Below are 16432 nucleotides of genomic sequence, written 5' to 3' on the forward strand. Positions count from 1 at the left end.
ACATCACAGATTTTCAATAATATTCAGGTCTGGAACTGAGATGGCCATTCCAGAACATTGTACTTGTTCCTCTACATCAGCGGTCACCTGGTACTGGGCCGTGGGCCATTAGGTACCGGGTGGCACGGAACGTTTGAATTTTTAAAAATTGATTATCAGTCTAAGTATCTCATTTTGAAAAGTGGTTTCTGTGCAGAATGATCCACAGATGAATGCTTGAGTGCCTATGCCTCTTGACAGATCTCGGTCATGTGACAGGTTACCAGCCGTAACCCCGAAAATTAAGTGCCGACAATTGTGCCAGTGTTCTGGATTAAAATCAAAGCAGAGTATCCTGAGTTTTCTCAAGAATCATTGAAAACCTTGCTTCCATTTCCACCCTCCTAACTTTGTGAAGTGGGATTATCTGCAGTGGCCACAAACAAAACCAAACTATGGAGTAGATTTCTTGTCAAATTGTTTCCCATTACCCTATGCGAAAGGCTTCTTGCAGAGAAACAAGCTCAAGGCTCCTACTAATTCTCATTAGCATTATTATTTGATGGAATTGTTCACCCTTTTATATAGTATTAATCAGTATTTCGCCTACTTTGAATGCACTGATTGTAATTCGCTACTGTACATTTCAAAATACAGTTGTGTTCAAAATAATAGCAGTCCAACATAACCTGTTTTTGGTAGAAATTGTATTACTGCGTGGCAAATAATTTACCAGTTGCTGTAGTAGGGTCATAGAAAACCAACAGAGCCAACATTCATGATATGTATGCTCCTGAGTCTGTATAATTGAATAATGAATTATAGGGGCGTGTTCAAAAAAATAGCAGTGTGGATTTCAATTAATGAAGTAATGAAGTCAATCTGTGAAAAAACAGGTGTCAATCAGGTGGTCCTTATTTAAGGAAGAAGCCAGCACATGTTGCTCATGCATTTCTCTCTGAAAACCTGAGAAAAATGGGTCGTTCCAGACATTGTGCAGAAGAAAAACGTACTTTGATTAAAATGTTGACTAATGAAGGGAAAACGTATGAAGAAGTGCAGAAAATGATGGGCTGCTCGGATAAAATTATCTCCAATGCTTTGAAATGGAAAGCAAAACCAGAGACACGTGGAAGAAAACGGAAGACTACCATTCGAGTGGATCGAAGAATAGCCAGAATGGTGAAATTTCAACCAATTATCAGCTCCAGCATGATCAAAGACAGTCTGAAGTTATCTGTGAGTACTGTGACAATTAGAAGACGCCTGTGTGAAGCTAATCTATCAGCAAGAAACCCCCGCCAAAGTCCCACTGTTAAAAAAAAGACATGTGCTGAAGAGGATACAATTTGCCAAAGAAGACATTGGCTGGCCAAAAGAGAAATGGAGAAACATTTTGTGGACGGATGAGGATAAGATTGTTCTTTTTGGGTCTAAGGGCCACAGACAGTTTGTCAGACGACCCCCAAACACTGAATTCAAGCCACAGTACACTCTGAAGACAGTGAGGCATGGTGGTGCAAGCATCATGATATGGGGATGTTTCTCTTTCTATGGTGCCGGGCCCATTTATCACGTACTAGGGATCATGGATCAGTTTGGATACATCAAAATACTTGAAGAGGTCATGTTGCCTTATGCTGAAGAGGAAATGCCTTTGGAATTGGGTGTTTCAACAAGACAATGACCCCAAACACACCAGTAAGAGAGCAGTTTCTTGGTTCCAGACCAACAAAATTTAAGTCACAGAGTGGCCCACCCAATCCCCGGACCTTAATCCAATAGAAAACTTGTGGGGTGAAATTAAAAAGGCTGTTTCTGAGGCAAAACCAAGGAACGCAGAGGAATTATGGAACGTTGTCAAATCATCCTGGGCTGGAATACCTGTTCACAGATGCCAGAAGTTGGTCGACTCCATGCAACACAGATGTGAAGCGGTTGTCAGAAACAGTGGCTATACAACTAAATATTAGTTTAGTGATTTATAGGAATGCTGAATCCTGGATATTTTTCAGTTTATACAGTAAATATTTGAGTTTGTAAAGTAAAATGCATACACTGCTACTTTTTTGAACAGCCCAATGTTCATTTTTCATTTTCTGTGGAGTAATTAAAGAATTTCTACTTTTGTTTTGAATAAAAGACTAAAATGTGCAGTGTTCCCAATGCATGTAAATAAAAACCATATAAGGATTTTGGGCTTTACTCAATTTTTTAAAGAGACTGCTATTATTTTGAACACAACTGTAAACCTCACCAGCTCAGTCACTTGAATCAAGTTTTTTAAATTATTTTTTATTAAAAAGAATTTTCATTCTAAAATAGATACTTTTGTTTCGAGATGTTGTTTATTAATGTATGCACAAAAGGTTTTTTATTGCCTGTTGATGCATTTGACATATGACCACTGCAGATGACTAAAGTCGTCCTGGAGTCAGTAATGATTATCGAGCAAATGAAAGCTGGTCCGTGGAAATATTGTTTAAGATTAAACTGATCTGTGGCGCAAAAAAGGTTTTAGAGTCAACCCTCGGTTTTCGAACATAATCCATTCCAGAAGGCTGTTCGAAAAGTGAGTTGTTTGAAATCCGAAACTATTTTTCCCATTATAATTAATGTAAATAATTTTAATCTGTTCCAAGTCTAAAAAACAACTTTTTCAAAGTTTTTTTTTGACTGTTTTACACCATAACTGCACTGTATACTGTTTACCATAAATAAAAAAGGGTAGAAATAGACACTGTGTTTTATTTTAATAAAAGATATCCTATGGAACTTTGAACACAAATGTACTACGGAGGAAGCATCCTGGGCATTCGAGTACGCTCGGCTCCCAAGTGAGTCGCGTTCAGGTACGCTCGGCTTCTTTCGGTTTACACCATAAACTGCACTGTATACTTTTTACCATAAATAAAAAAAGGGTAGAAATAGATGCTGTGTTTTATTTTAATAAAAGATATCCTATCGAACTTTGAACACGAATGCGCTATGGAGGAAGTATCCTGGGCATTCGAGTTCACTCGGCTCCCGAGTGAGTCGCTTTCAGGTACGCTCGGCTTCTTTCGGTTTGGTCGAGACCCAAATTTTGGTCGAGTTCAAAGACGTAAAATTGCTTCTGCTCGAAAACCAATTGGTCGAGAACAGAAGCGTTCGAAAACCGAGGTTTGACTATATATGTATATATAGTATATATTTCTTAATCGTCCTGTCTCTATTTTTGTTGCTGTTGTTTCTCTTTTGTTAAAAATGTACATGGGAGGTAGTCGTCCATGGAACCCTGTTTTATGTACAATGACAAAATGCATTTGTTCATTCACGCATGTCCCTCCTACGCCAGTTTTGTGTCAGGTCAGACCGTCTGGCACTGCCAGCTGGTGGGCGAACTTTGAGATAGAAGTCTTCCTCCAAGAGGAATGGTGTGAATTTCAACATTTCCTCCTCGCTCCTGTCTGTTGTTACGGAGTTGTTACACTTACAAACGTGTTGATCAGTGCACTTATGCGTATGGACATGGCCAAAGTTAATGGTCCCTTAAGTTAATTGAATCTCATTCCTAATTTTTCTTCAGCCGAATTATTTCATCTCTACATATAACTAAACTACATATGACTAAACTAAACTACAACCCTCTCATTCAGTGTTTTTATTCATTTTTCTTACTTTCCACAGTATACATCCTGAAAACATCAGAACTATGAAGCAAGATATATAGAATAATATAGCAAAAACACAAAATTGTGAAAGCAGCAAATAAAAGCAAAGAGTGGCTATTTTGATGAATCTCAAATATAATACAATTATTCAATTCAGATTTTTTTGTTGACTATGTAAATAGTCAAGAAAATAGAGAAAACAATTTAAATGACATTGTCCAAATGTTGGACTGGTAATGTGAGTATGTACTGTAGTTGAGGGATTTTGTGCATTCCATTCAAGAATTAGAATGTGGATGTACATTATCTTCTTTAAGTTTCTGTCTTTTCATTTAGAAATGCATTTTCTAATTGTGATTTTGTGTATAACATTATATGTAATGTTTGTGTTACCTGTAAATGCTGGACTATAAGCTGCTACTTTTTTTCACGCTTTCAACCCTGTGGTCTAAGTCAGGGTTTCCCATGGCACACCGGTGTGCCATGGGAAATATTCAATGTTTTCTTAATTGGTCTTCAAAAATGCCATTGTCGAGTGTCAGTGGTCTTATCTAGATTCTAGTGACTGGCAGAGCTCAAAGGCAATACAAGAAAAGCTATTGTTCTTTTGAATGTACTTTCGCCTGCAGTAGGACAGCTCTGACCGTGTAGTGTTTGGTGCGTTGTGAAAAGCTACCTAACAGTGCTATGGTCCCAAGCTAGCTGAAACGCCATCTCCAAGCAAAAACCCATAACTTAAAAACAAAAAAGAATACAGTACTGTTTTATTAGCCTGAATAACACACAGAGAAACAGAAATCTTTTACGGCAAATGCCATAAAAGTGAATGAAAGAGCACTCAGAGCTAAGGTTGCAGCTAAAATTTAAATGACTTCACTTTACAGGAGCATCAAACAGAACTGACAACAAACTGGTTTAAAGCTAAGCTTTGCTGATCTACCATTGGACAGTTTTTGACTTGTACCAGGGAGTTCCCCATTGATGCTGTTTGTATATGTAGACACATGTAACACACATATGACATCACAGGAGTCTTCGTCACAAGCAAAACATCCGAAAACTCCACATGTAAAGGCATGCCCAGCGTTTTCAAAAAAGTTCACATTGGCCGACGTTTTCAAACACCATTGTTTTTGTGATGCTTTGTCGTGTGGAAGATAGGCCTAACGATAGGAAAATATATTTGTTTTTAAAAACACCCAGCATCATGTGGACATGGCCTTAGACAAAATTACCCCTCGTGTGTCTTCACTCTTTTTCACTAGACATAAACTGTTGACTGTGACCAAGTCCACACATTTGGTGATGGAAATGTATGATTAATAATAAATGCATTTAATATCTGAAGAATGTATTCTACCTGAAAGCCTAAAAACCATGTCAACTGCATCAAAAGTTAGTATGTCTGCAGCGTTGCTGTTCTTATTCATGAAGAGTTAAAGCCTCCTTAATCATGAAACCAGTATTCAAGTAACTTTTCTGACATGAAGTCACTAAGCTAGTTGCTTCAATGTCTGCTGGGTTCAACACACAGCCAGCCACAGAGAAAAGGAATACAGAGGAATGAGATATAGAAAAGTTGGGATTGCCACAATGACAACTGTAGGTTAGTACTGTAATATTGACATGGGAGAAACAGACACATGTCTGATGTTTTTATGTTCCCCGTTTTCTCTTTCTAACAACCACATACTGGCTACGTACGCATTTCCTGTTTTTTGGTCTCGACAGAGGGATGAAAAATACATACGTATGTGATGAAATACATATTTTTGTCAGTAGCTTTTGATCATAAAATACGAGAACCCTCTGGGGCATAACAACTGAGCTACCATTGTTTGTTGTTTGCATCTAAGGAGGAGCATTCCTGAGAAAGTTTGGTCGTATAAACATTGGCAACAGTGGCCCGTGGAAATGTGCCTTCTGTTTAACAAGAGATGGTAAAGCGGTGAAAATACAAAGGACCATATTCAGTGAGTGTTTCTACATCATGGCCATGGATGAGCTCAGCAGGGTCACTGGTGACAAGGACATGCAGGTAACCAACAGTGCTCAAATGCACTCTTTATTATACACACATCTCTTTGGAGCAAATGAAATACATTGTTATAAAATGGCACTGATGGGAATTTAGTCTTCTCCCACGGATATTAAAAATAGCATAACCCACACATTTCAACCTAGCTTAATAGACTTGCAGTTAAACAGCAGGCTGAGAAGCTCCCAAAAGGCCCTGTGGTCTCGGGGTTGACTGCATCTCCGATCACTGTTCTGAGAGTTCAAGCTGCCTTGCATATTATTAAGGGTAACCCTCAACTATCGTAGTTAAATGGGAAAACATTATTGAAATTATTAATTTAGTTTGTTTTTTTTAACTTGAGCTTTAAATTTCTCTTAACTCATGAATATTTCTCAATTTATGATATTTATAAAACCTATCTTGAACATGGTTGTATTAGCCAGATTTCTAAAAATGTTTACAGATGGATAGACAGAATGGGGGGGGGGGGTTAACACGTGTGCATATGTTTGTGTGTAGAATTCAAAAACCATTTCATGGGATGCATGGGCTCATTAATATGTCAATTAAGCAGATGAAAGGTATAGAATTGATTCCAAGTGTGGCTTTGCATTTGGGAGCTATTGCAGTGAACCGACATCCTATGGTCAAAAGAGCTCTCAGTAGAACATTCTTAAGTTGCAAAAAAGGATAAATTCATCAGAGAGGAGAAATGTTAGGAGTGGCTACATTTACAGTTTAATACATTTTGATGAAAAAAGAGGACATTCATGAGCTAGGGAACTCCAAAAAGCCTGGACATCCAACAGTGGTAGATGATCACAAGATTCTTTCCCGAATAAAGATCCCTGTGTGCGTGTGTGTGCGTGTGTGTGTGTGTGTGTGTGCTTGTCCAGAGTTTACACTGCCTCTCGCCTGTGGTTAGCTGAGATTGGCTTCAGCATATTCGTGACCTGAAAAGCAGTTGTAGACAAGATGATTATTGTCGTGTCATCTACAACAGAATGGGTGGATGCGTATGTGCGTACATATGTGTGTTATGCAGTGTGTTATGTGTCAAAGAGTTCATCCCTGGATGAACATACATTAAGAAGGAGCAGATTCCCATTCTTACATCAGCATATCTCTGTGATTGTGTGACCCCTGTTTTTTTCTTCGCTTGAGGCTAGCTTGAGGCTGAACAGGTGATGGAACAGTTGATCTACTGGGTTCGGGAGGACTCATCAGGCCTGGGCCGGCCTCAGCTTCCTGGAGACGTTCCTACGAACAGCATGGCCATTCCCATGATGCTCTTGTGTCTGGTACAACAGCTAACTGAAGGCCGAGAGCATGAGGTTATTCAGATGTACAGAGAGCTGGGCACCTGGTGTGTGCAGCAGATCCTGCAACACATTCAGGTATGAAATGTATGGTACACTGAAATGTAGATACTTTGTCATTAGTTTTTGTTTAAAACAATTCATTATTAGAATTTCTCAAAGTTCAGTAATCGTCTGTGGCGGAAGTTTTGCAATCTATTTAAATTTTCTACTCATCAAGCCAAGTCAGTTTTATTTGGTTTAGTTATCACAAAGCACTTTCTATGAAGAGACACCCATACTTTTTATTCATTTGTCAGAATGTGTCACTGGGTATCACTAGTCATGTGTATTCATGTTCTGCCTTTGTGCTGTAGTGTCAGGAGGACAAACCACATTCTTGAGTCTTAGCTTAAGTGACAATGTTTATAAAAGAAAGGCAAATCGTAGATCAGCATGAAACACAATGTCCCAAATCAAGAAATTCTGCTGCAGTTATCAAAAATTTGTGTTTGATGGTTTTTAAACTTAAGATCTTAAGTTTAAGATCTTATTTGTGCTGAGTTCCTAGCAGCCTGTCACTTCCAAATGCAACACAGTGGCCAGTAAATATTCCTACTTGAAAATTAGAACAAGTAACATTGGACATCAGTCAGAGGTCATAGGTTAGTGCTGTGTTTTCTGCTTGAAGTGATTGTTTGCTTTTTTTATGTAAAGTTTTTTTCTTATTTCTATCCAAGATGCATACAAAAGCAGATACTGACACTTGAATGGGCTGCACATATTTCTAGTGATTTGTAGTATTCCTTAACTCATTGTACAGTGCGCCCTCGTTCCTCGCGGGTAATGCTTTCCAGGAACCACACGCAAATAACAACGAACCAATTATCTTATTATTTACGGTAATTTAAATGTTTATGACCCCATACTGATATTAAAAGGCCTTTTACCTTTTCCCACTCATATAGACTGTGTCTCACGTAAGTCACAGATTCATGGAACATAGCGCACATTCGGACGCCGTCAGCCAATAGAATGCACGTACGGTATCACATGACTGCCTACCAAAAATCTGCCATGAGGTGAAGTCGTGTGCGTTGATGCGCGAATGCTCAAGGGCGTACTGTATTTGCTTTTGATGAAGGTCCTACTTTTTGAACGGAAGGCAACAATTCTCAGTGTCTCTACTTGAAGATTGTCCCTTAATGTGCTTGCAAAGTTCTGAATGTAACGATGGTTTTCCTGTAACTTGCCACAGAGAGATGGCAAAGCTATTTTAGAGACTGTTTCTATGGATGGAACAGAACTGCCAGGTTGCCAGGGCCGTCTACAGAACCCAGGTGAACACTGTGTGCTAATAGATCAAACACAATGCTTTCAAGTGCAAGACGAAGCTTGGGCAGTACACCTCCTTTGTCTTTTTACATTTTCTCTTATTTTGGTCCTCCTGTCATTCCTACTCAGGGCATGCCCTGGAAGCAGGTTGGTTTCTTCTTCAGTTCAGTGCTGCACAAGGGGATGAGGAGCTTCAGAAGATTGCAATTGACAAGTTTGTGGAGCTGCCTTATCAGTGCGGCTGGGATAATAAATATGGAGGTCTTTTCTACTTCACAGACGTGGATGGTTACTGCCCCACACAGGTAAAACAATCATCAATTATGAGCCAGTGTTAAATGTTTGCATTTGGTTTATCACTATGTTTCGTAAGTGAATCAAATCCTTTTGTACTTATAACTAGTTGGAGTCGAGAATGAAGCTGTGGTGGCCTCACTGTGAGGCCCTCATTGCCTTCCTGATGGCTTACACTCAAACTAAGAGGCCAGAGCTGCTGGAGAGATTCTGTCAAGTTTATGACTACACGTTTAGTCATGTGAGTTTACATAGCACCTATGATGTTGATGAATTAAAAACAAAAACAGTTGTACATTGAAGCGAACCGTAAGTCTAACACACTGTCTGATGACTCTACAGTTTCCTGATTGGGAAAGCGGTGAGTGGTTTGGCTATTTAACACAAGAAGGGAAAGTGGCACTTGATTTTAAAGGAGGACCCTTTAAAGGTAAGAACCATCAACTGTAAAATAGAAAAATGTCATGGTCAGGTGTGTGCAGAACTCCAGCATCTAATATGAATACCGGTAAATCCAGTATAGAAATATTTTCCACAATATTAATCAGAAGGCTATATTCATTTGTGGAGATGTTGACACAAATCTAGTGAATCCAAATAATTTTGAAGTTAGAGAAGGTTTCATGAACACCTTGCAAATTTTGAATCTTTATCCATTTATTGCTAAACTCAGCAGAATAAGAACTCCATCAGCCACACTTATCAATAATATATTCACCAATTATTTTGAAAAAAATATGTTGAAATAACTTCTCAAATATTTAACATTTTTTTGTGTACTTGTCTCATCCCCAAAGGAAAATTAAGAGAGCACACTCTAGTTCAGGTGTGTCAAACTCATTTTCACTGAGGGCCACATCCGCATAACAGCTGTCCTCGAAGGGCCAGATGTAACTTATAAATTTCCCCACTGTGGGACAATAAAGGTCTATTATTATTATTATTAAATTTAACTAAATGTAACTCAATGTAATTAAAGTAAATTTAACCCATCCTTAATGTTAAATAACTCTGAATTTATTACTTATTCAAGTTACAAACATTACAGTTAAAAAAATAGTTTCTGTTATAACATAAATCCCTTGAATTTTTCAGGTCATGAAATCCACAGAACTCCAATTAAGGATCAAACTATTCAAGTGAAAAAAATAGTGTTAAACACAAGTTAGGACATTAACTTTGTTCTAAATGTTTTTGTCAATGTTAAAATGGGCTTAATTACTGCATTGTGGGAAATGTAGTTTTGTTCAGGGCACACTCTGACCTTTTATGCTCTCACGGGCCATATAAAATGATGTGGCGGGGCACATTTGGCCCCCGGGCCTTGAGTTAGTAGTTCTTCAATCTAACGCATGCATACATATTAGTGTGTACCGGTCCCTGTAGCACATGCACACACAAGGGGGCCTGTACGCATGCAATGGGAGGTCGAGTGGCAGCTCCTTTCTGGTGTGCCCCAAATGAGCAACTTGTAAAGGGGGACAAGTTGCTCAAGGGCGCCATAGGTGAGCTGACACCTTCCACTGTCAGCCCATACTCCAGGTGTGTGAGCGGCCGCTCTTGAATCATAGGACGATCCGCTCTACTGCTGAGCCACTGCCCCCTATTTTTCGTCATTATATGACAACCTGTCCAGCAAGTAAATACAGCAAGAGACAGAAGTACACAGATAGGCCATGGATCAAAAAAGGATGATAAAATGTATGTAATAAAAAGAAAAAACCATATAAATAAAGTATATTCCGCACTATAAGGCGCACCTTTAATTTAGGCCAATCATTGAAGGTGTGCCTTATAATCAGATGCACCTTGTAATCCAGTGCACCTTATATATGAAAAAGGTTTCAAATAGGCAATTCGTTGAAGGTGCGCCTTATAGTCCAGTACACCTGATAATGCGGAAAATACTGTAGTTTCTACAACATATAAAAAAACAGAAATATGATAATTATAAAAATTAACTAGTAAGGATCTGTAAGAAAGAAGGAAAAGAAAATTGTACAAAATAAATGCAATACCAAGGGTAATCGCATAATTAAAAATTGTTCAACTGAAAAAGACTACACCGAAAAATGTTCTGCTATTGATAGAATTCTGGGTGACATGCCAGTTTCCAAGTCCAATCTCAATCTACATGAAATCTTTGTTCGATTTCAACTGCTTATCGAGAACCAGGTTGATGGGCAGCAGTTTTAGCAAGGAAGCCCAGATACTTATCTCCCCAGTTACTTCCACCAACTCCTCTGGGTAATCCCAAGATGCTCCCAGGCCACCTGAGAGATATCATCTTTCCAGTGAGTCCTGGGTCACTTTCTGGGTGTCTTCTCAAATGTACTGTACATGGAACACCTCCCAAGGAAGGGATCCCGGGGCTATCCTGACCAAACCCTGGAACCACCTTAGCGGCCTCCACTCCATGCGGAGGAGCAGTTACATTACCTTAAGCCTCTACCGGATGTCTGAGGTCTTCACTCTATCTCTAAGGCTTTCCCCAGCCACCTCTCAGAAAAAAAGTCATTTGAACTTACAACCTTATCTTATTGGCCATTGCCCAGAGCTCTTAACTACAGTTGAGGGTTAGGATATAGACACCTTGTAGCTCTCCAACGCGGACCAGTAGAACAACCTTATCATTGTGGATGCAGCCCTGATCCTCCTGTCTATTCTATCTTCCTGTTCTTACTGTCATGAGTAAGACCTCAAAATACTTTAACTCCTCCACTCAAGGGAGGGACTCCTCTCGTATTTTGGAGTAAGAACTCCATTCTTTTTCAGCTGAGAACCATATTCTCAGATTTAGAGGTGCTGATCTTCATCCTGGCTGTTTCATACACTTTTGCAAGCCAGTACAGTGCGAGTTGGAGGTCATTGTTTGACAAAACCATTAGGACCACATCATCTGCAAAAAAAACAGACAGAATCTAAATGCCACCAAATCTGACACCTTCCGCCACTTGGCTGGACGTAGAGATTCTGTCCATAAAAGTTATGAACAGAACTGGTGGCAATGGCAAAGGCCCATCCCAACCGGAAGAGTTTGACTTGCTGCTGACATGCAAACCAGAGTCTGACTCTGGGAATACAGAGACTGGACAGCATGTAGAAATGAGCCGTCCACTGGGCCATGGGAACCACCACCCCAGTCTGCCACTGCAGAGGCACTGTACTCATCGGTCTCGCAACTTTGCAGAGACATGTTATCCGTGACAGACATACAACATCCAGAGCCTTGCAATTACAAATTGCCCAAGACAATACAGCTCCTAGGATCTTTCGAGTACTCAAACCCCTCCACAATGATAAGGTGATGATTGATGAGGGAGCTATATAAAATTTACAGATACTGTATAAACAAATATAGTTAAGAACTCCAAGGACATGTATTGATTTCAATTTAATCAAGATAAGATGTATATTATTTAACTAACTATTTATGTTTCACCCCCCCCCCCCTACTGCCACGATCGCACAAATTTCCCCACTGTGGGACAATAAAGGTCTATTATTATTATCATTATTATTATTATTATTATTATTATTATTATTATTATTATTATTATTAAAAGTCATCAGGAACATCATTTATGGAATTACAAATCCATTGGCCTACATTTTGAGAAGTGTCTTAAGAGTTAAAACATGTGCTATTTGGAGATGAAAAATATTTTCTGGGGAAAATCTTCACCAGCTTTTGGAGACATTTATTTCGACAGTTCAACTTAAATCAATTTTTAATTGATTTTAAACATAACTAAGTGTATAGTCTTAACCTAATTATTACTGGAGGCACACACCCATGTTTAGGTAGAAATACCTCACACAATGAAATTCCTTCTCAATACATTACCATTTCTGACTTACTGTGTAAGTGTAGGGTAATAAAAACAGTGAAAAACTACTTCTAGCTTTATACAGTCTATAATTATACAGTTTTTGGTACTTTTGATATTTATCTCTATTACCACATCAAAAATGATTTAACATACCCATGCTTTGTATGGTTATCTTCAGCACAACTTCACCTATATGAAGAGATAGTTTTTATTTCCCTGTAACTTATTATATTGACAAATTGGAGCAAAATGGACACAGTCAAATTCGGATATGGAAAAATTGTATTTTATTACACATAAAAACCAAAAACATGTTCATCAAATTGATTTTGAGCTCCAAAAAGGTTTCCATAGGCTTCTCTCATAATTGTACAGTTTGTGTCATTTTTGCCACTCTTCATAGGAGTTTTTTGGACCAAAATAGACAGTCAAATTCGAAAATGGAACAAATTATATTGTATTGCATATAAAAACCATAAACATGCTCATCAATTTGATTTTGAACTAAAAAAAAGGTTACTTTAGGCTTCTAAAACAAATACTGTTTGTGTCACTTGTGCCACTCTTCAAAGGAGTTTTTCAAAATAAGACTATGCGCATGATTCGCACATAGAAATGCGTAAATCGCGCACATAGTCTTTTGCATCATTTAGACGTTTGCGTCACATGACACAATGCACGAATCGCAAAACATGTTTACATCACGTGAATACACGCATCACCGCTTGTACGATGGCGACTACATAGACAGAAAACGGTGCCTGCCGTCTGACGATAAGGAGCAATTTGAACCGCTTGTCTTAGATCAAATCTAAACGATCATATTTCCGGTTTTCCACAGCTCCAAATGAAAACTGGAAGACAGTTTCACATCTATACTATCACATAAACATGTGCACAGCAATCCATATGACATACTTGATTTGTTAAGAATGGTTTAAAAACCTCATGCGATCTGATCACGCCAGCGTGATCATAGGGCTGTAAGGCTTAAACAGTATATGGTTAATACGAATCTATTTGAGCTATTTGACCCAGCCAAGCATAAACTGCCACACCCACAAAAAACAATGGACACCATGTGGCTTTCAACCACACCTACCCCAACATCCCCTGATCTATGTGACTAAGTGCTACCACAAACATGTCAATGCATTTTAATTGTGTATATCAGTGCATTCACGCATGAGTGCTTTTGACTCCACCTCTTGCGGATTTTTGATAGGCAGTCACGTGATACCGTACACGCATTCTATTGGCTGACGGCATCAGGAAGTGCGCTCTGTTCCGTCAGTCTCGGATTTTTGTGTGACACAAAACTGCTTTAAACAGTTGATAAGAGTGTGGGAAAAGGTAATACAGATAGAAGGTGGTTTAATATCAGAATGGGGATGGTTCATAAATGTTTAAAACACCGTAAATAATATGATAAATAGATTGCGATCTCCATCGCGGATTCCTCAATCGCGTGTGGTTCCTGGAACGCATTAACCGCAAAGACCGAGGGTGCACTGTAATCATAACACAAATGGACTACACCTCCCACTGCACAAATTAGTCACACGCACATCTACACACAGACACACACACACACACACACACATTGATCCAGAGCATTGCAGCCCTCTTTAACCTTTGTGTACGAGTAAGTGGGTCTCTTGCTTCCATCTTACTGCATTCATACCTGCACTTAGAACCGTCCACATGTGATTGTAATGCTTGGATGGACATTGAGGTCTTGAGAGGGCCTCTGATCTGTTAAATATTTAGCGTTCTGTCTTTATCATTTCGCTTTACCGTCTATCTTCAGTATTAGCATATAGAGATACTCACAGACACTCTTAATCGTACAAGCAACCCAGAGCCAGGGTTTTGCCCTGTGGCAGTTCCTACAATGTCCATAGATAATTGTTTCTTCTCTCTTCTTCAGGGTTCTTCCACGTGCCTCGTTGCCTGTACATGTGTGAGCGTATTCTGGATGGTCTGCTGGTTAAACAAAACTAATTCTGATATGGCTGTCAAAGTGACTACATCGAATGTCATTAATGTTTCTGGTCACAAAAGAAAACCTCAATAATTGTAACATCATTGTGCTAATTTTGTTGTGTGTGTTTCTGTAAAATAACCTGTGTGATCTCAGAGCAAATGGCTCGCCACTGAGCAGCTTATGGGATTTGTTTTCTGGTGGGTCAGCTGTAATCTTATGATGAATATTATCAGCTTCTCAAATTACTGTACAAATTTTCTAAACTTCACAAAACTGTGATTAAATAATATACAAAATGGAATGTGCTTAAAGTAAGTAATTCTTCCTCAGATAATTTTTCCTGTACTGCTACTATTGCTAAATCAATTATGTGGTTAAAAAAAGATTTTAAGAATTTAATCTCAGATCTTGAAAATGTAAAACATGTATTGACTGCCTTAAAATGTCTTCTAATAAACTTTCTAATATGAATGAAGATAAAATAAATACGATCTCAAATGATACAATAAATTAAACTACTGATATGTGCAGTGCCCTGCTTAAATATTCATACCTGTTAAATTCTTCTACACTTTGTCTCGTTGTGTGCACATGCCTGTGTTTACTTGGGATTATATCTGGGATTATATTTGGGATATTGATGGGCTAGCACAGTTTAGGGAAGTATATCTACTAAGGGTAGGTGGGAGGAGGTTGCTGTACAAATACAGTACACGCACACCTCACTTTTTCAATGATTTTCTTTTTTTTTAAAAAGTAAAATCAAACAATTTAAACTAATTAAAAAAGGACATGTGCAATGAGTAGAAGAAACAGATAACATGGGGCTCACATAGTGGGGAAGGCACATCCCTCTTATAATGTAAGATGCATCCCCATCTCAACGACATCATTAACACCTGGGTTCCACCAGTATAGCACAAGAAGTCTCCTCTCCATTCATTCCCTTACTACCCACTGACTCACCTCCATCCGTCTTCTCCTGAGAGATTCATTGTACCCCCTGATGGCACTGGGCACAAAGGAAGACCTAAATCTCTCTCTTGAGGCACTCTGTGACAGCAGTCTACCACTGAAGGTGCTCGTCTGCTGGGAGAAGATGCTGTGCAGTGCCCATGATTGCCCTGGCTTTGGACATAGTCCTACAGAGTCCAGTCCACTGAACCCACTCTACGGATGTATTAAGGGCGTTCCATGTCCCTTTTCCTGGCCCCAGAACTCCAACAACAACAGGACAGCACACTGAACACTATGAACATGCGAAGGAGCTCAGAGCAGATGTTGTAGGAGGCCAGTCTCCTTAAGAAGTACATCCTACTTTTCCCCTTCTTGTATACACAGTTCATATTGGATGACCAGTTCAGTCTGCTGTCTAGCTGCAGCCCAAGGTACTTGGAATTTCCTACCACCCCCACCTCCCTGCCCTCCATGACCACCGCCAGTGGAGAGGGGGATGCCCGCTGGAAATCCATCACCATCTCAGAGATATACAGCTGACCTTGTTCTGTTCGCACCACTCCACAAAGTCCACTACCAATGTTCTTTACTCCCCATCTTCACCCTCCCTGATACGTGCCACAATCCCACTGCCATTGGTAGGGGTCAACATCCATGAATGCCAGTTACTCATGCAGTAGTGGACGCTGTGTTTAAGGCACTCGAGAAGTTGAAACAGAGCACCCTAACAGCACAGCCCTTGACGTCCAGGTAGGAGAGCGCACAATGGAGGAGGTACAGGATGGCATCGTCATCCTGAGCCCTTTTAGGCAAACTGGAGTGGGTCCATCGCGTCCCACACCTGAGGACGCATGAGTTCCAGGGTCTTCATCACATGGGAAGTAAGAGCAACTGGTCAGTAGTCACTGAGCTCAAAGGGGTGAGGTCCTCCAATTCAGCAGCACTGGCCCAAAGGAGTCTTGGGGAGACTTGATCCAGTCCAGCCACCTTCCTAGGATGAAGCCTCTGCAGAGTTGACTTCATCTGGTCTGCATTATGATGGTGTTGGTCTAGGTAGTAGGAGAAGGTCTTGGATC

At 39.6% G+C, this 16432-nt stretch overlaps 1 protein-coding gene across 2 annotated transcripts in view; it reads left to right on the forward strand.

Annotated features, from left to right (window-relative positions):
* Positions 1-14939, forward strand: part of renbp (renin binding protein) — a 39209-nt gene extending 24270 nt beyond the window's left edge. Inside the window, exons 4-11 of one of the 2 annotated variants that reach the window (XM_068325745.1) lie at positions 5364-5382; positions 5489-5670; positions 6822-7049; positions 8209-8290; positions 8415-8590; positions 8689-8820; positions 8922-9009; positions 14343-14939. In XM_068325745.1, the coding sequence (XP_068181846.1) occupies positions 5364-5382; positions 5489-5670; positions 6822-7049; positions 8209-8290; positions 8415-8590; positions 8689-8820; positions 8922-9009; positions 14343-14416 (981 nt within the window). In that variant the 3' untranslated portion in view covers positions 14417-14939. The remainder of the gene's footprint in view (positions 1-5363; positions 5383-5488; positions 5671-6821; positions 7050-8208; positions 8291-8414; positions 8591-8688; positions 8821-8921; positions 9010-14342) is intronic. The other variant, XM_068325737.1, reaches the window with a different exon arrangement.
* The last annotated feature ends 1493 nt before the right edge of the window (positions 14940-16432 follow it).

Source organism: Antennarius striatus, chromosome 2 (genome assembly GCF_040054535.1).
Source record: "Antennarius striatus isolate MH-2024 chromosome 2, ASM4005453v1, whole genome shotgun sequence".
Classification (NCBI taxonomy): Eukaryota; Metazoa; Chordata; class Actinopteri; order Lophiiformes; family Antennariidae; genus Antennarius; species Antennarius striatus.